Source organism: Mobula birostris, chromosome 22, assembly GCF_030028105.1.
Source record: "Mobula birostris isolate sMobBir1 chromosome 22, sMobBir1.hap1, whole genome shotgun sequence".
Lineage (NCBI taxonomy): Eukaryota > Metazoa > Chordata > Chondrichthyes > Myliobatiformes > Myliobatidae > Mobula > Mobula birostris.
Genome location: NC_092391.1, coordinates 17,740,019 through 17,764,448, shown reverse-complemented (window position 1 = coordinate 17,764,448; position 24,430 = coordinate 17,740,019). Strand labels below are relative to the sequence as shown.

The following is a 24,430-nucleotide window of genomic DNA, read 5'->3' as shown; positions in this document are numbered from 1 at the left end:
TTTCTCTTTGAACTAAATCAGAAACAATCCTGTGTTAACACTGACAAACAAGTGGGCATGCATGTACACATGCTCTAGCAGAAACCTCAGCTGATGTTTCCACATTCCACAGTCACACACTTGACTAACTTACGATAACTAAGTGCAAGTGGGGCTCTTACACTAACACATCAGATAAATTTACTCAATTTTTTTCCAAGAATTATTATTATGATAGAAAAATAATCTTTTCTTCCCTTTAGTTCAGCTAAGGGAAAAATTGTTTACCTACACTACCAAAATGGATCTCATTTCACCGTTCCAAAAATCATTTCACTCTACATACAACAATCTCCAGCTGTTACATAGAACATAGAATAGTACAGCACACTACAGGCCCTGCGGCCCACAATGTTGTGCCAACCCTCAAACCCTGCCTCCCATATAAGCCCCCACCTTAAATTCCTCCAAATACCTGTCTAGTAGTCTCTTAAACTTCACTAGTGTATCTGCCTCCACCACTGACTCAGGCAGTGCATTCCACGCACCAACCACTCTCTGAGTAAAAAAACCTTCCTCTAATATCCCCCTTGAACTTCCCACCCCTTACCTTAAAGCCACGTCCTCTTGTATTGAGCAGTGGTGCCCTGGGGAAGAAGCGCTGGCTATCCACTCTATCTATTCCTCTTACTATCTTGTACACCCCTATCACGTCTCCTCTCAACCTCCTTCTCTCCAAAGAGTAAAGCCTTAGCTCCTAGCTCTGTTCTAAACAGATCTGTTATTTCTGATTTTTTAAATTAAATCAAGGTCAGTAGGACGTGAGGTACAGCTGTTTTCGTAGAATATATTTCAAATATCTTTATATTTGTCTCATCCAGTTTAGTTTCATTCACATTATCAGATTCACTTCGGTCAGAAAATAGCACCAAATGTAAACAATGACCCAACAATATTTGCAATACACAAGAACATAACATATACAAGAGCCAACAAATCAAAATCAAATCCAATGAATCATAGCAATAATCCTTAGGTCAAGAATTTGTTTCTTCCTTGAGCAAAAACACCCTTAACACTGCCTTCCAACAAAATGTTTTCTCATGATCCAAGATGATATAATAATTAAACTAAATTCATCTAGAAAAAGGATCTAGTGTTTTTCTGGTATATATGACAAAAAAACTGTTCTTGGGGTTCTAGCGAGGTACAGGTATTGATTTTAACTAAAGTTTTGATGACAAACTCTGCCATCTTCATCATCATCCCTGACGAAGACGGCGGAGTTTGTCTTCGAAATTTCAGTTAAAATCAATACCTGTACCCGGATGGAAGCCTGAGAAGAGTTTATTCATAAATTCATCTTTTTCTCAACTTAAATCTTTGCTGCTGTTTATGTATTTGTTTTTGAGTGAGTATCCAACAATGTCTGATCTAGTGACACCTGATTATTATCCCTTCAAGCCCATCAGAGATTTAAAACACTTGCTGTCTGCATAAGATGGCTGTTTACTGGTAGGTGACCAGAATCCATATTACTGGACTGGTCAATCTTCACAAAATGGCTTCTTATAACTTTATAGGCAGTCTATACAGAGAAAGTGAGTGTGCAATATATTTTTTTGAGATGGCCAAAGATGGTGTGGGGGGGAGGGGAGTTGCATGCAAAACATACATGTATAATTAAGCAGAAATTTTTAACAGCAAATCTATTTTGAGTTGGAAGGAGGGGTGAAGAGAGCAAAAAACCATTAACAACAAGTAACGCAAACACGAGGAAATCTGCAGATGCTGGAATTTCAAGCAACACACATAAAAGTTGCTGGTGGACGCAGCAGGCCAGGCAACATCTATAGGAAGAGGTACGGTTGACGTTTTGGGCCGAGACCCTTCGTTAGGACTAACTGAAAGAAGAGCTAGTAAGAGATTTCAAAGTGGGAGGAGGAGGGGGAGATCCGAAATGATAGGAGAAGACAGGAGGAGGAGGGATGGAGCCAAGAGCTGGGCAGTTGATTAGCAAAAGGGATATGAGAGGATCATGGGACAGGAGGCCTAAGGAGAAAGAAAAAGGGGAGAGGAAAAGGCTACCCAGACGGAATATAAGGTGTTGTTCCACCAACCTGAGTGTGGCTTCATCTTTACAGTAGAGGAGGCCGTGGTCTGGGTAGCCTCCAACCTGATGGCATTAACATTGACTTCTCTAACTTCCGCTAATGCCCCACCTCCCCCTCATACTCCATCCGCTATTTATTTATATACACACATTCTTTTTCTCTCTCTCCTTTTTCTCCCTCTGTCCCCCTTACTATACTCCTTGCCCATCCTCTGGATTTTCCCCCCTTCCCCTTTTCTTTCTCCCTGGGCCTCCTGTCCCATGATCCTCTCATATCCCTTTTGCCAATCAATTGTCCAGCTCTTGGCTCCATCCATCCCCCTCCTGTCTTCTCCTATCATTTCGGATCTCCCCCTCCCCCCTCCCACTTTCAAATCTCTTACTAGCTCTTCTTTCAGTTAGTCCTAACGAAGGGTCTCGGCCCGAAACGTCGACCGTACCTCTTCCTATAGATGCTGCCTGGCCTGCTGCGTTCACCAGCAACTTTTATGTGTGTTGCTTAACAATAAGTAATGTGCTCTTTGTAGGAAATAAGAAAACCTTTGCCAAATACAATTTGAGTAAATTCTGTGATAAAGTCATTCACTAAGGAAAGTCTGGACTGAGGTACTGCAACAGAGTGGTAACAGGTGGAGTCAGTCTTGCTTTCTCCAATTAAAGAAAGCAAGTTTCTGACATCTGCTGCATCACCCAGAAATTGTGAAGTAGAGGAGAAGTTGGCACAAGCTTTAAAGCCAAAAGAGATTGATTAAATCAAAAAGAAAGCTCACTGCTGTGCGCTGGCAAGAAGAATGTGAGAAAGCGGTGCAATGAGCAAAGATGATAAAATTATGCAATTATAAATATTTAAAACACAACATGAATTTGTTAGTATCATAGCATCACTTCTGACCTTAAATTTGTAGCCTGTAACATGAAGCTTTCACCAGATGACTGATAAAGCTTTCAGAGATGGTACTCTTTGTACCTCAGCTCTTCCCAAATGATGGGATCTAATGAGCCCACACCACTTTCTACAGCACACTTGTGACAACTGTGCCTCACGATGTTACTCCTACACACAGCTTGTTAATCCAAGGACTAACACAGTTACACCAACAAATCAGCCAAGTACCTGAAGGAGTGGAGAATCTGAGTCACAAACTGCAGGAAATTCAATTTTCAGGAGAAACTAACAAAAAAATTCTAGATAAATATTAATTTAGACCAGCTATCCTTAAATTTCTGAAGAATGACTCATCTCTTGAATATTAACTCCTCTTACCATACTGCTAAGGTGGGTATATTGGTTGCAGCGATAGTATTGTTATAACAAATACTTGCTCTTCTCATAAAGGAATCTATTAGTACTGTCGTTCAGGGTTTCATAATGGTGTGGGCGATTAATGTGTGTGGTAATTTTTACCAGTTAAATCTACATGCGCTCTTTCCAATTGGAGCCATTGGAAAGTTACAAGAATTAAAAATCACAAACACAAGAAAATCTGCAGATGCTGGAAATCCAAATCCAAAGCAACACACAAGAATTAGAAATGCTAGAATTTCCTTTCTTCCCAGGTGGTGTATGCTGGGCTATATTTCCCCTTGGTAACTGTAGTCCTGCACAAGATGAGCTAAAAATGTATGGTGCATTTGAGCCATGCAGAACATGAATCAGCTTGGGAAAAATGTAATTACATCTTCAATCCAGGAATTTCTTGATCAGTACCCTTCATTGTGAATCAATTTATATTTTTTATTTTTGAATTATAATGTCCAGGTGCTCAAAATAAAAATAATTATTTTTACTAAACAGGCTGTGGGCTGTAAATCCCTTTTACCTGAGAGGAAAGGTAAAATCGTGTTGGGCTCATTTCCTAAGTTTAACTTGAGACTTAGCTCATGACTCATCCTTCTCTTTGCTGCAATGACCTCCTGTTAATTTAACTCATTCTGTGCAGTGAAACCAGCTCAGCAGAATCATATTTAGTATAAACACAACTTAAGTTCTGTAGCCTGAAGCTTGTATTGATAACCACAGACTTGCATGAGATGAGTCTTCAGTCTTAAAGATCCTATAGGACAATGGTAAAAGTTTGTAAAAATGAACAGATTTACAGCCAACTCTGTGAGCCAGAAGAAACTCACAATCGAAATTAATTAAGCTTAAAAGCCTCATAATGAGGAAATTGCCTTGAGGTCTGAGAGTGCTAAACTGGCTTACAGGGCAAGGATAATCAGTACCAGCAGCAAACTGCTCATCAGATGATTGAAAAACAGCAAAGATTTTACAGGAATATTGTTTTTTTCGTAACAATATACCAAGTATCATTTTGTGCAGAAGCACTTCCTCAAACCCCGAATCAAGTGCTTTTGCCGCATATTCCATTCCAAGGTGAGAAGGATGATAAGGTTACTCTCCGAGGTCCATCATGCCACTCGTTCCAGTTCTGCTCTCTGTTCTGTGGAGCCATTCGATGACTGGTTAACTTTTTTTATTCCTTCCATCATTCCAATTGTAGTTACTCTGCAAAGACAGAAACAAATACGTATATAAAAAATCTGGGCTACTAAATTTGGAAAAGACACCAAATAATGGTGGATATTGTCTGCAGTTAGCAACAGCCAACTTACAAGTGGCTATTCTGCATGTGAACCTGGATACAGAGTGCCTGCAAAGTAAGCATCTATGGTCTAGTCTGTCAGTGACACTCGCAAACTTTTCAGATGGAGTTGTCAAACTGCATTCGTGAGTGGCAACTCTGGGTTATATTCTCCTTCCACTGAACAACAGACCCTGTAGCTTCCAGTCGCTGGTCTGACTGAGCTCCTCAAGCCAACAAGCTATAGCTAGGGCACATTTCCTACATAATGGGTTATGTATTTGTCAAAGATGTGAACAAAAATGGAAATTAACTTCTCAAGAATTCTGCCAGGGATGTTTGTAATATATTGGAACCTCTTGAACAGAATGTCGTTGCACGTTTAAAAAAAAACTATATTTTTCTGTTGAGCTTTCTGCACGATTGCTTTGTGCAATTTTACCTTCTCTGCCAGTCTGAAAGCCAGAAGTGTCAACCTATTTCAAGCAGCAAAAATAGTTCTGTTGAGTTTCCTATCCTGAAACTTGCTTTTAATTGCTGCTTCCTGCAAATACTTTACCACTCTGATATTGACAGCTCACAGGGGTCTTAATGTTATATTCTTAACTTCTTGCAAGGACATCCACCAGAACAGAAATAAATCACTCACATCTGTGGAAATACTTGCAGGGAGAAAAGAAATCCCTAGGACTACAAAAGGAAAGCAGACAGGTGTATTAAGACTATACAGTCTGGGCATCTAGTTGCAATGCAGGATCACTACTGCAGTGCTCAAATCAATTGCTCGGTGAAATGCTGCAATGCAACCAGCATTTCAAAACAAGAGGAAGTTTTAAGCTCACAGGATGAATTCACAAATGTGCATCATTCAATTAATCAATATTACTGTCTGCAACAATTTTAATGTTCACAATGCAAACATTAATCACAGGGTAAACAAAAGGAGTTGAAACAATTTATGCAAACTCCAAGAAATTAGCATTCAAGATACCCATTCAAGCGGCTTTCCATGGTCTTACTTAATATCTGCTGCAGAATAAAACTCTTCCGGCTCAAACTGAACTGCAGCATTTTGAGGAGACAGAGGATTGTGGGCTCAGTGGTTCAAATGGTGCATTGGACAAAAGCACATCACAGGTGTCCTTCAAAACACAAATGCTGCACGTTCACACACCATAAATGGCAGAGATGAGAATGATCAAACAGAATAAATTTATATTTGAAATTCTCTGCCCCATGGCTCACAATGGGATCCACCTATTCATCCAGAAAGCTCTCTCCCAATTCCATTCCAATAAGAGAGCCATTCAGTAGCTGAAAGCATTGTAGAGGACATTCAATAACTCCCTCTGTATTTGAGAAAGAGGAAGAAAAAGGTACAAGCTTTTAGTTGTACAGAGTCCTGCGTTGCTTGTAAAACCAACAATATGCTATTTCAAAAACTTTTATTTAAACTCTCACTAGCTGACAATGCAGTACTATATATCTTTGTATTTATTCACTCTGCAATCTTCCTGCGAAACACTTATAGATTTGATAGGGAGAAGAGGTGAACACTTTATCGGAAGTAAAGTTGGGCAACATCCAAGAACGAAGCTTGGGAAGATCCAATCATTTACCAAAAATAAAAGGTGCCCTTTCAGGTCAAGAAGGAAAGCAGGTCAGCATCAGAAAACTCAGATTTATGAAGCTTCAGCGTAACAGCCATCAGCTCAGATTTATTGACAAAGAGATGGAAAGCTCATAGGGAGGTGGAAGCAAACAGTTTTTAAATAATCATTTATAACACTTGGTTGTAAATGTTCATACTTAAAAGGTCTTTGAATCAAGATTAACCTTCATATTGAACATTACTCGGTTTCATTAGATTAGATAGTGACCACTACTTCCAGCTGCACTTAGAAATGACCTATGAAATCATTCTTAACAGACCTTAGTCAGATGGCTTAACAATAAGTTAACAGCACTGATGTCTAGTTTAAGTTTTGTCACGGCAATTGTGCTTCAGGTATCATCTTGCTTCCAAAGTGATTCTAGACGGGAGTTGAGAGTGACTGCTCTTGATAGCAAGTGTGGCATGGAGATTATCTGGTAAAATTTAAACAGAATCAGAATCACTTTGGTGCCAAGAATAAAACACCACGTCCAAGGGAAAAAACTGCAATGAATGGAATCATAACTTGTACAAATTAACATGGTTGTACTTGTTGAATCGTTAATCTTAGCCCTGGAACATGACAGCAAATGTTCAGAGGGGCAATCTCTTTTCAAAGTTCAAAGTAAATTTATTATTAAAGAGTATCTATGTCACCATGTACAACCCTGAGATTCATCTTCTTGCATGTATACTCAAAAAATCCATAACCAAATAGTAACAATACCAGGATCAATGAAAACTGCACCAACTTGGGGCATTCAAGCAGTGTGCAAACGATAATAAACTATGCAAATACAAAAAGAAATAATAATAACAATAATAATAATAAATTAGCAATAAATATTGAAACATGAGATGAAGAGTCCTCGAAAGGGAGTCCATAGGTTGCGAGAACAGTTTAATGATGGGGCAAGAGAAGTTGTGTGAAGCTATCCCCTTTGGTACAAAAGCCTGGTGGTTGAGGAGTAATAACTGCTCCTGAACCTGGTGGTGGGAGGCCTGAAGTTCCTGAACCTTCTTCCTGATGGCAGCAACAAGAAGAGAGCATGACCTGGGTGGTGGGGGTCCCTGATGATGGATGCTGCTTTCCTGTAACAATACTTCATGTAGATGTGCTGAATGGTGGGGAGGGCTTTACTCATGACAGACTGGGCCTTATCCATTACTTTTTGAGGGATTTTCCATTCAAGGGCATTGGTGTTTCCATACCAGGTAGTGATGCAGCCAGTCAATATGTTCTGCACCACACTCTCCCAGAAGTTTGCTGAATCTTTACAAACTCCTCAGATGTACTGCTGTGCTTGCTTTGTAATTGCACTCACATGCTGGGCCCAGGACAGGTACTCTGAAATGATCATTCCGAGGAACTTACAGTTGCTGACCCTCTCCATGTCTGATCCTCAAGGAGGACTGGATCATTGACCTCTGGTTTCCTCCTCCTGAAGTCAATAATTGGCTCCTTGGTCTTGCTGACATTGAGTGAGAGGTTGTTGTTGTGGCACCACTCAGCCAGATTTTCAATCACCCCTCCTATACGCTGATATGTCACCAGCCTCGATTCAGCCTACAACAGAGGTGTCATCAGCAAACTTGAAAATGGCACTGGAGTTGTACTGAGCCACATAGTTAGAAGGGAAAAGCTGAAAGAGCAGGGGGTTAAGCGCACAGCCCTGTGGTGCACCTGTGCTGAGGGAGATTGTGGAAGAGATGTTGTTGTTGATCCGAATTGTCTGGGGTCTTCAAGTGAGAAAATCGGATCCAATTGCATTAGAAGGTATTGAGGCCAAGTTCTTGAAGCATATTGATTAGTTGTGAGGGGATGCTAGTACTGAATGCTGAGCTGTCATTGATAAAGAACATCCTGATGTATGTAGCTTTGCTGTCCAGATGTTCAGGGTTGCCTGAAGAGCCAATGAAATGGCATCTGCTGTGAACCTGTTACACTGGTAAGCAAATTGGAGGGGATCCAAGTCACTTCTCAGGCAAGAGTTGTTATGTTTAATCACTAACCTCTCAAAACACTTCATTACTCTGGATGTAGGTGTTTCTGGACAATAGTCATTGAGGCAGATTATCACATTTTTCTTAAGCACTGGTAAAAATTAAGTCTGCTTGAAAAAGGTTGGTACCTCAGACTGCTGAAGTGAACACCCCATCCAGTGGATCAGCACAAGTCTTTTGTACTTGGCCAGATACCCCCATCTGGTATGCGGATTCACCCTTTTGAAGGCTGCTCACTCGTTGGCCTCTGAGACTGAACTCACAGGATCATCGGGGCCTGTGGTGTTTCATGATGACTCCTCCATGTTTTGATAGTCAAAGCAAGCATAGCAGGCATTGAGCTCTTCTAGAAGCGAAGCCTCATTGTCGCCTATGTCGCTTGATTTTACTTTATAAGATGTGATAGCATTCAAGCCCTGTCACAACTGTTGAACATCCTTCATTGATTCAAGTTTAGTCTGGAATTGCCACTTCACCCATGAAGTGGCTTTCCAGAGATTGTACCTGGCCCTTTCTTGGTCACCAGACTTGTATGCCTCTGATCTGGCCCTCAGCAGATTGCCAATTTCATGGCTCATCCAGGGCTTCTGGTTGAGGAATACTCCTGAATGATTTTGTGCTGACACACTTATTTACAACAGTTTTTATAAAGACTGTGACAAAGTCATGGCGTATTCATTCAGCTCCTTGGATGAGCCCTTGAACACAGCCCAATCCACCAACTCAAAGCAATGCCATAGTCATTCCTCTGGCAGTCATGACCACTTCTTTTTGTCCTTATCTCTGGAGTTTTGCTCTTTAGCCCCTGCCTTCATGCAGGTAGGAGAAGGACAGACAAGTGACCAGATTTACTGAAATGCAGTCTGGGCATGGAATGGCAGGCATTCCTTATCTTATCTTAGTATATACTGTACTTCAGCCGCTTCGTTGAGTCAGAATTGTACAGAATGGAAACAAGCCTTTTGAGCCAAATTGTCTGCCCTGAACAAGATGTCTATCAGAGATAGTCCCATTTACATGCATTTGGCCCATTGCCCTCTAAATATTTTCTATCTATCCACGCAATCAAATGTTTTTTTTTAAATATTGTAATTGTACCTGCCTTTACATATTCTTCTGGCAGCTTGGTCAATATACCCTCAGTTCCCTTTTCATGCTTTCCAATCTGCGCCTTGTAAGGCATGAAAATGCCCGACGCAGGCCTCTCATGGTCTGAGACGACGTTTCCTCCCCCTCCTTAAATTTCCCACCCCTTTAGATCTATGTTGCCTAATTTTAGACTCCCTTACCCTGGGAAGACACTTTTGCCACCTACCGCAACTACACCTCTCATGATATCACTCCTTAGCTTCAGGGGAAAACAGTTCTAGCCTCTCCTTACAGCTCAAGCCCTGTGGTCCCATTAACATCAATGACTTCCCTCCATCATAATGTCAGAAGCAGCGACTTTCACTGATGATCACTCAATGTTCAATTCAACTCACATCTCATCAGCAAATGAAGCAATCAATATCTGCATGCAGCCAGATCTAAACAACATTCCAGGTATAATTCAAGCCACAACAGTGTCAGCAATGATCCTTGCCAACAAGAGAATCTGATCACCCAGGATAGGTCCTCTTCTCATTGCTACTATTAAGGAGGAGGTAAAAGAGCCTTAAGACACACACTACACGAGGAAATCTGCAGATGCAGAAAATTCAAGCAACACACACAAAATGCTGGTGGAACGCAGCAGGCCAGACAGCATCCATAGGAAGAAGCACAGTTGACGTTTCAGGCCGAGTCCCTTTGACAGTCCTGATAAAGGGTCTCGGCCCGAAACATCGACTGTGCTTCTTCCTATGGATGCTGTCTGGCCTGCTGCGTTCCACCAGCATTTTGTGTGTGTTGCTTGAAGACACACACTCAATGTCTTAGGGACAGCTTCTTCCCCTCTGCCATCAGATTTCTAAATGGACAGTGAACCCATGTATAATGTCTCACTATTTTTCTTTGATCTCTTTTTGCACTACTTATTTAAAGATAGATAGGTAGATACATGCCTTCTGTCCTCTCCCATCAGATTCCCCCTTCTCCAGCCCTGTATGTCTTTCACTAATCAACTTCTTTACTTCACCCCTCCCCGCTTCCCGGTTTCACCTATCACCTTGTGGTTCAATATCCCCTCCCCCCTCCACTTCCTTACTCTGACTCATCTTTTGTTTCCAGCCCTGCTGAAGGGTCTCAGCCCGAAGCATCAACTGTACTCTTTTCCATAGATGCTGCCTGATCTACTGAGTTCCTCCAGCATTTTGTGTGTGTGGCTTGGATTTCCAGCATCTGCAGATTTTCTCTTCTTTGAGATAGATAGATATCTTATTGTAATTTAAAATGATGTATTGCAATGTACTGCAGCCACAAAACTACAAATTTTATGACATATGCCAGTGATATTAAACCTGATTCTGATTTTGCTCTCAACATTCAATGGTGTTATTCCAATCCCGCCCCCCCCCACCAACCAGAAACTCAATAGGACAGGCCACATAAATAAATGGGTACCAAGGTGGCAAGTGACTCGTCTCCTCACACTGCAAAGCCTATTCCTCATCTACAAGGCACAAATCAGGACTGCAAAGGATGAGTGCAGCCCCAATAATGCTCAAAAAAAAATTTACAGGGCAGCCATGGGGAAGTGTGATTGGCCGCCTATCAACCACTCTAAAAATTCACTCCCTCCACCATTGGCAAACCATGTCTGGAGTGCACACCAAGCAAGTAAAAAAAAAATGCACAACAGTTACTCACTCAAGTTTCCCTGATCACATTTCCCGAATCCCAATTCTCAACCACCAAGAATGACAAAGTCTGCAGGTACATGGAACAATGTTTCCTGCAGAGTCCCCTCCACATCACACAATATCCTGACCAGAAAATATATTGCCAGCACTTCATCACTAGGCTAAATCCTGAAACTCCTTGGATAAAAGCACTGTGGGAGTACTTTCACCAGAAGAACTGAAGAGGTTCAAGGTGATACATCACACCTTCTCAACAGCAGATTGGTTGGTACAATAATTGATGGTGCAACAAACGTGATCCTGGACATTAATAGTGAAATAAAGTTGGTTTCAGAGAAGTTGAAACCATCTATAAAATGGATTTATTCTTTAAGTATTATAGACAGTTCTATGTTGAGTTCAACGCTGGTGGGCAACTTCTGCGACGCCGATGGTGCCAAACTGTATCGGTTTCTGCCGTTCCTTTGGATTCATTAGCTGTGAGGAGAGAGGGAGCCTGCTGCATGGGCAGCAGCTCGTTCTGCCCTGGCTTGCGTAGACAGCTAGGACGCAACATCCATGGTCGACCCCAATCGATGGAGAGCTTACAGAAGTGATAACTTGTGTTCTTAGGGTGTGCACCAACCCCAGGAGGAGATTGTAGTTTATTAGACTTCCTGTGACTTGATAAGAAAACAGGCTCACATGCTCCTCAAAGCCAAACACTGTCCTTGATAGCTTATACCAGGCTCCTGTGTAACCCCTCACACTGTGTCTAAAAGGCTTAGTCATTTGTAAATATGTGTGCTCACATGCCTGCAGTTCTACTTGCAGCAATCTCTGACTATTGACAACCTGCAGTTCATTTTTCATGCTACGTGTACCATCTGCTGTGAATAAATAGCAGCAGCAATTCTCTGGTCAGAAACAACTCATTCATTTTAAGTAAGCTACTCATGCTGAAACTTATCCTGAGATTTGATAAACTGTTTGTGAGAGTTACAGATTAAATATGCTAGACAGTCCCACTATCTGCTCACATGTCACTTCATCTACCTTTTTTTTTCCAGGTATGTTAAATTTATCTCATTCCCTCTCATTGTAGGTGGCAGCCATTCGGCCCAATAAGTCAATGCCAGCTCTCAACATCACATGAGTCACAGTCTCCTCCTTAATGCCTTAACTAATTCTCTCACATACATTCATTAACAATCCCCTGATCTATGACACCCACCTATATTAGGGACAATTTCAGTAATCAATTAACAATTTCCACCTCTATGGGATCTAGAAAGAAACAACTTTGAGAAATGCTGCCACAGGGTGAATGAGCAAGCTCTACACAAGTGCATTGGTCAACAGTATTGAACCCAGGTTGTTGGAGCTGTAAAACAGCTGCACTACTGCCTTCACCACAGCACTGCCTTGTCTACCAGTCAAAATAAGGACAAATACATAGATGCTTCACAATAATATGATTTGTTAAACAATTACATTTCTTAATGTCTTTTCAGAATCACTGCTACTACTACTGCGTTGACTCAGGCCTAGGGGGCCGGCATCAGGCATGATGACGGACTCTCCACTTCTCCCTCTCCCTCATCAGTGTGTTCAGTTCATCTACATTAGTTGCGCCGCTGTCTTCTAGGAGCCCGTTGACCATAGTCTTGGGAGGGTGCCCAGGGTTCATCCTCCCGTGCTTGGGCTCCCATATGATGACTAGGCTGGCAGGTAGCTCGGGGTGGTGTAGACAATGCCCCACTAGTTGTAGTCTTCTCGCCTCGATTTTAGTGGTGAGCATCGGTAGGTTGTTATAGAGTTTGACGTTTGTCATGTGCTGTTGCCGACTCAGAATCAGTATCAGGTTTAATATCAATGACATATGGTGTGAAATTTAGGGTCATTTTCAATTGAAACCCTTTTAGAACATAGAATAGTACAGCACAGTACCGGCCCTTCGGCCCACAATGTTGTGCCGACCCTCAAACCCTGCCTCCCATATAAGCCCCCACCTTAGATTCCTCCATATACCTGTCTAGTAGTCTCTTAAACTTCACTAGTGTATCTGCCTCCACCACTGACTCAGGCAGTGCATTCCACGCACCAACCACTCTCTGAGTAAAAAACCTTCCTCTAAAATCCCCCTTGAACTTCCCACCCCTTACCTTAAAGCCATGTCCTCTTGTATTGAGCAGTGGTGCCCTGGGGAAGAGGCGCTGGCTATCCACTCTATCTATTCCTCTTATTATCTTGTACACCTCTATCATGTCTCCTTTCATCCTCCTTCTCTCCAAAGAGTAAAGCCCTAGCTCCCTCAATCTCTGATCATAATGCATACTTTCTAAACCAGGCAGCATCCTGGTAAATCTCCTCTGTACCCTTTCCAATGCTTTCACATCCTTCCTATAGTGAGGTGACCAGAACTGGACACAATACTCCAAGTGTGGCCTAACCAGAGTTTTATAGAGCTGCATCATTACATCACAACTCTTAAACTCTATCCCTCGACTTATGAAAGCTAACACCCCATAAGCTTTCTTAACTACCCTATCCACCTGTGAGGCAACTTTCAGGGATCTGTGGACATGTACCCCGAGATCCCTCTGCTTCTCCACACTACCAAGTATCCTGCCATTTACTTTGTACTCTGCCTTGGAGTTTGTCCTTCCAAAGTGTACCACCTCACACTTCTCCAGGTTGAACTCCATCTGTCACTTCTCAGCCCACTTCTGCATCCTATCAATGTCTCTCTGCAATCTTTGACAATCCTCTACACTATCTACAACACCACCAACCTTTGTGTCGTCTGCAAACTTGCCAACCCACCCTTCTACCCCTACATCCAGGTCGGTAATAAAAATCACGAAAAGTAGAGGTCCCAGAACAGATCCTTGTGGGACACCACTAGTCACAATCCTCCAATCTGAATGTACTCCCTCCACCACCATCCTCTGCCTTCTGCAGGCAAGCCAATTCTGAATCCACCTGGCCAAACTTCCCTGGATCCCATGCCTTCTAACTTTCTGAATAAACCTACCGTGTGGAACCTTGTCAAATGCCTTACTAAAATCCATATAGATCACATCCACTGCACTACCCTCATCTATATGCCTGGTCACCTCCTCAAAGAACTCTATCAGGCTTGTTAGACACGATCTGCCCTTCACAAAGCCATGCTGACTGTCCCTGATCAGACCATGATTCTCTAAATGCCTATAGATCCTATCTCTAAGAATCTTTTCCAACAGCTTTCCCAACACAGACGTAAGGCTCACTGGTCTATAATTACCCAGACTATCCCTACTACCTTTTTTGAACAAGGGAACAACATTCGCCTCCCTCCAATCCTCCGGTACCATTCCCGTGGACAACGAGGACATAAAGATCCTAGCCAGAGGCTCAGCAATCTCTTCTCTCGCCTCGTGGAGCAGCCTGGGGAATATTCCGTCAGGCCCCGGGAACTTATCTGTCCTAATGTATTTTAACAACTCCAACACCTCCTCTCCCTTAATATCAGCATGCTCCAGAACATCAACCTCACTCATATTGTCCTCAACATCATCAAGTTCCCTCTCATTGGTGAATACTGAAGAGAAGTATTCATTGAGGACCTCGCTCACTTCCACAGCCTCCAGGCACATCTTCCCACCTTTATCTCTAATCGGTCCTACCTTCACTCCTGTCATCCTTTTTTTCTTCACATAATTGAAGAATGCCTTGGGGTTTTCCTTTACCCTACTCGCCAAGGCCTTCTCATGCCCCCTTCTTGCTCTTCTCAGCCCCTTCTTAAGCTCCTTTCTTGCTTCCCTATATTCCTTAATAGACCCAGCTGATCCTTGCTTCCTAAACCTCATGTATGCTGCCTTCTTCCTCCTGACTAGATTTTCCACCTCACTTGTCACCCATGGTTCCTTCACCCTACCATTCTTTATCTTCCTCACCGGGACAAATTTATCCCTTGCATCCCGCAAGAGATCTCTAAACATCGACCACATGTCCATAGTACATTTCCCTGCAAAAACATCATCCCAATTCACACCTGCAAGTTCTAGCCTTATAGCCTCATAATTTGCCTTTCCCCAATTAAAAATTTTCCTGTCCTCTTTGATTCTATCCTTTTCCAGGATAATTAAAGGCCAGGGAGTGGTGGTCACTGTCCCCCAGATGCTCACCCACTGAGAGATCTGTGACCTGACCCGGTTCATTATCTAGTACTAGACCTAGTATGGCATTCCCCCTGGTCGGCCTGTCCACATACTGTGACAGGAATCCATCCTGGACACACTTAACAAATTCTGCCCCATCTAAACCCTTCGAACTAATCAGGTGCCAATCAATATTAGGGAAGTTAAAGTCACCCATGATAACAACCCTGTTATTCTGTTATTTTTGCACCTTTCCAAAATCTGCCTCCCAATCTGCTCCTCTGTATCTCTGCTGCTTTTGTTTACCAAAAGTAGAGGATTTGAAGCCAGAAAGGCAAAACATTTTAAAGAATATTTTACTGTTTTAAATGAGTCCTTTGATAATTAAGTTTATTTCAGTATACTAATAACATTTTAAAATCATATCTCATATCTTAATGAATGTTAAGAGGCTTTGTTTAGTGTTCTCTTGCAGTGAAACAGTTTATGAGATAACTGGTTAACAAATCATAATAAACTGTGGCAGGAAAAACTGCCAACAAACAGATTCTTCATAGGTTGGACATGCAAGGTCTACCACAGCCTGTAGCACTGTTTATTTCTGGCTGTCTAAGGACAGAAAGTGAGGTTTAACCAGTTACGTCATGCAATTTTTCTTAAAGGCACATCTCTCACAAGGAAGTACAGACTTAAAGCAGCTAAAATTAAGAGGGGTTGGGCAAAAGCACAAAGGCCACAAGACTGACCCCCCATTCAAAAAAGAACAGCCATCAGAAAAGTTTAAAAAGCTATATTGAAATTCTTCCGAGAAGATGGAATCAATTTGACCTGAGGCTTATAAAGTAACATTGGGAATTAGACGAAGGGTCCTGACGAAGGGTCTCGGCCTGAAACGTCGACTGCACCTCTTCCTAGAGATGCTGCCTGGCCTGCTGCGTTCACCAGCAACTTTGATGTGTGTTGTTGGGAATTAGGTTATGACTTAGTCGTCACACTTTAAATGTACATAATCATTTAGAGGTCACATTTAAAAATTAATTTTTAAAATTGACAGGATTGGATGCAAGAATGCCCCTCCTGGGAGCAGCTGACCTATGTTGTTCACCTTTGAGAGGGAATGAGACCTACAGTGGGTGGAGAGAATACACAGAATGGAATTAAACTGTAATACAAGTAGGTCTACAGAAATCAATCTTGATTGCCCAATGAAATCAAGAATTTATTCTTCCCCACAGTTGCCTTGGTTTTCAACCAGCTTCCTCCCAAATATACTTCCAATAATATGGTCATGAACAGAACCTCAGGCGGTTTTACCAACTCTACCTCAGAGTGTGCTTGCACCTCTTCTACTTGTGCCCCGTTTAAATCACACAGGAAGACTTACCATTGTGAGATGGTGTGACTGCTATGAGTTGGAATAAGTTTAGGAATTGATCATGCATGTTGCTAGAGAGCAAATCTAGAACAAACTATACCATTGTACAGGATCATACTCAAGTATTCTCACAAAGGGATGACTTTTACCAAAGTGCTCAAACTGAAACCTATTTGTTTTCACTCCCCAGTCCTTATCCAGGAGAAACAACCTGTCTTGAAACACTCACTGCAGTATTTCGCAGAGGAACAACTACATGTGGCAGATGTTCGAGTAAAAAGCCTCCATTTCACCTGGGCTTGTAGCAGAAGGGGTACTCTGTCACACATGCTGTCCAAACTGTCATAAATATTTATCAAGGTACTGTTTTCTTCTTTAATATTTGAAGATATTCCATAAAATTTTAATTCTGAAAGTATACAGAATCAATTTTAATCTGGTATTGCTATGACCTTGACAGTATATTATCAAAAATGTACTGAAATGGCTGTACTAAGCAGAGACATTTAACAGAAATACTGGCAAATAAACAGACACACAACAGCATAAAAATGTATCTCCAATGTCTTACAAGAATAGCAAACACAGTTGCTAAGGAGACAATACACAAATGTCACTGATGAATCTGGCAATTTCCACTGTTAGTATATATTTGTTGTTCATCTTAAAACCTTCAACTACATGTTCTAAATGTTCTTCTTCAGCTTGAATTCAATTATTTACCCAATAATACTGCAGTGACAAGCCTTGGGATATTCTATAATATTAAAAAAGTATTTAATAATTGCAACTTATTTATGTCAGGGAAAAACAAAAAATAAAAGCCTCTTTATCCCCAGAAAGGAAGTGAGGGAATCTAAGGATATGGAGCAGAACTTGTAGTGGTAGGGCGAGAGGTGGGCGATAAAACTGGGAAAGAATGAGGAGGAGAATGTGGAACTGGTAATAAAGCTGTCAACAATACAGACATTTTAGAATTCTGTTTAGAGGAGATAGTGTATCTGGTAGTAATGGGAAATAGAAATGTACTTGTTGGGAAAATGCAAAAAGAAAAGCCAGGAATTCTCAACTTCCAGGTTTCACATGGGTTTGCTTTCTACCATTCCCAAAGCCAATTCAAAGTTCAAATTAAAATTATTATCAAATTACACAGATATCACTATTTACTGTGCTGAGATTCATTGGTGATGATGATTCTGATCAATATCAAGGTAGTGATGATGATTCTGGTAAAGACTGGCTTGGCCATCGTACTAAATTGTAGTGGCAACCTTTGCCTCTGAGCTTTAAAATAATTATTGAGCACAAAAATCCAGCAACAACTTAACTTTCCCTATTCCGAAACAAGAGAAAATATGCAGACGCTGGAAATCAAATGCACACAAATTGCTGGAGGAACTCAGTAGTCCAGGCAGCAACTATGTAAAAGAGTAAAGAGTTAACAGTTTGGGCCGAGACCTTTCATCAGGACTCAGCCCGAAATGTTGACTGTTTATTCTTTTGCATAAACGCTGCCTGGCCTGCAGAGTTCCTCCAGCACTTTGTGTCTTTTACTTCCCTATTCTGAATCACTTTCCATCAGGTGCAAGTTCAAAGGGATTTTTACAGCCCCATATCAGTAACGTTTTTAAACTCTGAGCATGCACTTGCATTGAACAGTTCTCACAGAAAAGACAGAAAATAAGAAGCAACATTTGTATAATAATGTGAAACACTTGACAGTTTCACTATCATTGCAATGGATCATAAAATCCTTGGCATTTAGCTCCAAACCTTTTGCTGCATATCATTCAATAGGTGTTCTTCTCTCCCGTGTCTTTTTGGGTCATTGCCAAAGTAAATATAAAGGCCGAGAGAAATTAATATTCAGGTGAAACGCTGCTTTCCAGCACTTTTTTGTGCTGTGGATTCTTCGACTATGCACCTGATTTGGAATATAAGTATCCAATTTAATCTCCTGTCAATTAACCTGCTGATCTGGGTCACTTCTTTTATCCTATTGACAATTTTTTCTATAAACACCAAATAGGAGCACTGAGTCTGAGTGGATAACAAAAAAAAATGAATATCTCCATGGCTGCTGGTAATGACACCATGGCTGCTAAGACTAGACAATTAATTCAATAGATATAACAACTAGGCATATTTCACATCCTACTTTACAGCGTACTAAAGCATGCATAGTTTGCTTTTGATCGACTGCATCCTTACAGGTAGATTGATGAGCTTTTTTCTTTCCTTACCATTCATAGTTGGAGCTGGAGGTGTAGTGACATCCGCACTGTACTTTGATGCAAATGGTTCTGGGTTTGAATCTGGCCAGCTTTCCAGCTGTGCTGGGTTGGGCATCAAGCTAGCAACCCAGCTTTGTAAAAAACAGACAAAAATGCTAAAGAAACAGCAAGGTTGCCACCCAATGAGCCACAAGATGCGGAAGGAACAACACTCCATTCATAGCAGAAGATAGCTAGTGGTTACCAATGAAATAATCTACAGCAATGCTGGAAAGCAGCAAGGCAAGAAACTATACTGACTTACAGCTTAGAATGAGAATCTGCTTGCTGAGAAAACAGGCCCTGGACAGTTAAGTTTTCCCATCAGGGCTCTTATAAACTGTGCAGCATCTGGGCAGAAAGCAACAAAATGATCCTTTTGCATGCAGGAATTTACAATGCATTAAATTCTCATTAGCCTCCAACTGCAGATCCATATACGTGCCAGATTGGCCGCATTGATAAAAATAATGCAAACTTTCAGAACCCTCTCCCACAGTGTTCAGTGAGTCCTGTTTTCCCAGAGGTGGATTGTATTTGATGTCTTCTGCCGATAAACAGGGCAACATCAATGGTTGATGTGTGGCTGGAGCTGGGATCAGGAACTCGGGCTGGATTTCTTTTTTAAGTTGTTTTTTATATTTCACAAATATGTGAAATTACCCAAAGCTTACCTGTCATTTCTGTAACATCCCACATCCTGTAGTGACCAACACATTGATTTACAGTCTATATTGTGGCTGGATCTGGGGTCTGGAGCATAGGACCGGGAACCTGGGACAGGAACTTTGGTAGGTTTGTGGCCAGAGCTGGGATCAAGAACCTAGGCTGACAGAGTTCTGCTGACAACTCTACTGTTTGCTGCTTGTTGTTACATCCACAGAAGGGTCGACTGCTATGTGTCACAGTAGCCATGGTGCCCTTGCTGGCAGCTTTAGGAGGTATCTGTGTTTTTTTTTTGTTTTCCCTTTAGAATCCGGGCTCCAATTGCAAGCACTTAAGGGGACTTGGTTTGCAGGAAAAACATGTCAATATTTCAAAAGTGATACAGATCAGCAGGTTAATTTGCAGCGGGAGATTAATTGCCTCCTTTAAGTCACCTTTGGTTTAGGTGGGTGGTCAAAGACCCAGAGCTATCGCATCAATTTCTTAATGTTGTTCTCATATGTCACAAGAAAATAAAAACAAGATTCCTTCTTCGCTTAAAAGAAAAATAAATCTGTATCACACTGCAACATTGTAACAAATTTCATTAAGATACTGGAACAAAATTAGGCCATTTGGCCCATTTCATTATGGCTGATTGAATTTTTCTCTCAGCCACAATCTCCTGCCCTCTCCCCAGATCCCTTCATGCCCTGACCAGTCAAGAATCTCAATGATTTCTTGCCTCTCACATATCCAACAGAAACATGGGCAAGAAAGTGAAAGGAAAAAGGTGCAGATTTAATGGTCTGAATAGCCTGCACTTGTGCTGTACCATTTCATAATTCTAGATTGGTGAAATAATAAGCCTTCTGTTCCCAAATACCTTAAACATGTGCCAGTTTATCAATGACAAGTACTGCATGCAAAGACCTAACATGAACTGGCAAGGACATCAGGCTGGCACTGGCTCGAGAAGGACGTTATCACCAGATGTACAATCTCAGTGATTCTCTTCTCCCTGACCACGAACAAGCTGGTTAAGGCAGCTGAAGTGGAGTGTAGAGGCCCTCTGACTACGACAGGTGTCTGGCAGCCCCCAGTCAGAGCCTTCATGGATCTGCTGACAGCTACATCAATTCCCAGGCAAGTATGTTATTCCAGGGGCTAGAGAGGTTCTTTGCATGGGCAAGGATGAGCTTTAAACCAGAGAAATCTAGGTCTCTGGTGTTAAAGAAAGGTAGACTCATGGACAAGTTCTGTATTGCTATCCCATCTGTCGCCGAGAAGCCAGTCAAGAGCTTGGGGAAGGTCTTTGAGACTGCAGCCCAAGAGATGCAGCTGCTATCCAGAATACCACCAAGGAGTTAGAAATGTGGCTCACCTATGTGGATAAATCAAGTCTACCTGGCAAGTTCAAGGCTTGGATTACCATCATGGCATCCTCCCTTGGCCCATGCTGGTATATGAGGTACCCATGTCAACAGTTGAGGTTCCTCAAAGGGAGATCAACGGCTACATTCAAAGATGGCTGGGCCTTCCACGTGGCCTGAGCAGCATTGCTCTGCACGGGAAGGGGAATAAATTGCAGCAGCCTGAATAAGGCATTCACAGTTTCCTGTACAAGGGAATAGTTGCTGTACAGAGTCTCCAGTGCCCGCAAAGTCTTGTCCAAATGCCCTGGGAGAAGACTGCGACCGCTGGCGTTATGACCAGTTGCTGAAAGCAGTGGCAGAAAATATCTCCTCAGCTATTAACAAGTGGAAGCACCTCTGCCAATCCAGAAATCTCATGGCCTTTGTCAAGGCTGGAGAGCAACCACAGTTTCAGCCCAGATCACCAGTAGGCTTGCTTACCATGGCTTCTGACTGTCGATCTTGGCAAGCAAGTGACATCCCCTTACTTCATTGCATCATCATCATTGAGGCCTGACACGGTCATTCTTTCAGAAGCCTTGTAGCAGGTGGGCATGGTAGAACTGACAGTGCCTTGGGATGACCGGATTGAGGGGGTGTTTGAACATATATCAGAAGCTGGTAGAGCAGTGCCAGAGACAGGGTTAAAGGGCAAGATGTGAGCCTGTAGAGGTGGGGTGTAGAGGTTTTGCCAGCTGCTTGCTCTGCAGAACCTACTCTCTCCTTGGCATTACAGAGACTGCGAAGGAAAGAGCCATTGGGACCATCACAGAGGCTACTGGGCAATCCTCCAGATAGCTATGGATCAAGAGGTGTGACCTGTGGACCAATGCTGTTGGGCCTGATCAACCTCAGCTGGGTTGCCTGGGTGAGGGTGTCTGATATTGAAAGACCCGAATCACCCAATGACCCCAGGTTACGTCACTGATGATATATCCCAGCACATCCTAGGACATACCTCAGCATCAAGTACAAGTTCAATTGTCATTCCACCATTCATGAAGACCCATGAATACAGCCAAAAGAAACAGTGTTACCCCAGGGCCAGGGTGCAAAACACAGTACCAACAGTCATACACAGCACAAGGCACATATAGAACTTATAAGATAGCAATCACGTAAAAAATAGCAGTAAAATACAGTCACAGAAAAAATTTAAAAATCAACTATAAGATATTATCAAGTGGTCTAAAATCTTAATGGTGTCTTATTGGTTTGAATTTAAAAGTAAACATTTCTCAGAAGAGAATTATCATACTTAATTCATAAAGAAAAATACACAGAAACAATAATGTACAATCTAATTGCCAAAAAGTGCAGAATACACCAAAGTAATTTAAATGTTAACATTTATTAAATTCACAGACAACAAACTCCAGGCAATACATTAGAAACAAATTTCCCACATCAATGTATTTTCTTAATTGTTGGACTTCAATGAAAGAGTAGCAATTTTCTCATCAAAAATATTTCTTTACCTTAATGAAGCATTTAACATCACCCTCCTTCTCCCAATGAATTTATAATGGTCAAACTTATGGAGTATCAGAGGAGTCAGAGAATGTTAATGAGGTGAGAAAAGGAAGTGTGTCAGAAAATGTGCGCAGACCAAAACACTAATCAAAATTAAACTGGAAAGCCAGGTTGCGAGCGGTTTTGGTAGAAAGGCATGGCAATTTATTGTGGAGGTCTGAGAAATAGATTTGTTCTTCATCATACTTATGTTCAGGCAATAATGCAAGTAATTATGATTATTTTGTTATGATTACTGGTTTTATGTTCCACACTCATACAAGCTCCAGTGTTAGCTTTCTCACATTTCTCAAACATATTTCACACAAGCATGGAAGAAGTGATCTCAACCCATGATGCACTGTTGTTTTCAGAGGCACCATATGGCAATCAGCGTTTCCTACATCTTTTCCATCAACCCCCGCTCACCTGAACCCATGATATTCAAACTAATCCACGGAGTGAACGCAACCAACAATCTGATGGGAAGACTTGTTTTCCTGGTGTGATTGCCCAGTTTCTTCTTAAATATTTAACCCTGCTTGATAGTGTGTGATTGGGTAGCATGGTGGGAATAATTCTTCAAAAGTCAGTGCCTCAAGAAGGCTGCATCCATCAGTAAGGACTTCGCCTTCCAGGACATGCCCTCATCGCATTACTACCATCAGGGAGGAGCTACAGGAACCTAAAGAAGCACACAGCAATTTAAGAACAGCTTCTTCCTCTCTGCCATCAGATATCTGTATGATTTATGAACACTATCTCACTATTTTGCTCGCTTTTTGCACAATTTTAGCATTTCTTATTGTAACCTGTGAGCTGCCATGAAACAACAAAATCCACTATATGTAAGAAAGACAAAGGAGGTGCACAGCAGGAATAAGCAGATAGGAACAAATGAGGAACTTGAGGAGTATAAGAAATGCAAGAGAACACTTAAGAAATCAGGAGGGCTAAAAGAAGGCATGAGGTTGCTCTAGCAGACAAGGTGAAGGAGAATAGAACATAGAATAGTACAGCACAGTACAGGCCCTTCGGCCCACAATGTTGTGCCGACCCTCAAATCCTGCCTCCCATATAAGCCCCCACCTTAGGTTTTCACAGATATGTTAAAAGCAAAAGAATAGCAAGGGACAGAGTTGGCTCTCTAGAAGATCAGTGGTATTGTGTGTATGGAGCCAAAAGAGTTGAAGGAGAGAGAGCCTGTGGTATGTCGAACACTGGGTGAATGAGTAGTCTTTGGGGTACTGCAAGTCTGTGTCTTTGCTGTTGCTTTACCGCACGCTTGAGTACTCAGTGGTGGGTGCCAATGCTTTTTTTTTGCTGGTGGGGGAGGGGGATCATCATTTGCCGCCGTTTACGCGCGGGAGGGAGGAGAACGGGGTGAGGAGACTTTGGGGCTCTAACATTTAACTGTCATTCATTCCTTGGGGGCACTCCTCTGTTTTTGTGGATGGTTGCGAAGAAAAAGCATTTCAGGAAGTATATTGTATACATTTCTCTGACATTAAATGTACCTTTGAAATCTTAAAAATGGATGTTGTTTTGCATCTGTATATACTCAGCAGACAGACACAGAATCTATTGAAGTGAGGCAAAGTAGCAGCGAGGATATGGACCCTCTTCGGATTACAGGGGAGGAGGGTTTTGCTGACTTGAGGCAAAATAGGGTGCCCAAGTCCCCAGGGCCTGACAGGGTGTTCCCTCGGACCCTGTGGAAGGCAAGTGCAGAAATTCCAGGGGTTCTAGAAGAGATATTTAAATCATTCTTAGCAACAGGAGAGGTGCCGGGGATTGGAGGATAGCTAATGTTGTTCCGCTGTTTAAGAAAGGCTCTAAGAATAGGCCAGGAAATTATAGGCCAGACAGCCTGACATCAGCAGTAGGAAAGTTACTGCAAAGCATTCTAAGGAACTGGATATATGAATATTTGGATAGACAGGGACTGATTAGGGATAGTCCGCACGGCTT

At 42.0% G+C, this 24,430-nt stretch overlaps 1 protein-coding gene and 1 long non-coding RNA gene across 3 annotated transcripts in view; one reads left to right on the top strand and one right to left on the bottom strand.

Annotated features, from left to right (window-relative positions):
- LOC140186207 (uncharacterized) overlaps nt 1-16,968 on the top strand; it is a 49,422-nt gene extending 32,454 nt beyond the window's left edge. Inside the window, exon 4 of the long non-coding RNA XR_011882811.1 lies at nt 16,805-16,968. This is a non-coding gene — a long non-coding RNA (uncharacterized lncRNA). The remainder of the gene's footprint in view (nt 1-16,804) is intronic.
- Nucleotides 3,807-24,430, bottom strand: part of gpr107 (G protein-coupled receptor 107) — a 109,379-nt gene continuing 88,755 nt past the window's right edge. For both annotated transcript variants that reach the window (XM_072240176.1, XM_072240177.1), the window contains exon 18: nt 3,807-4,598. In XM_072240176.1, coding sequence (XP_072096277.1) covers nt 4,502-4,598 — 97 coding nt within the window. In that variant the 3' untranslated portion in view covers nt 3,807-4,501. The remainder of the gene's footprint in view (nt 4,599-24,430) is intronic.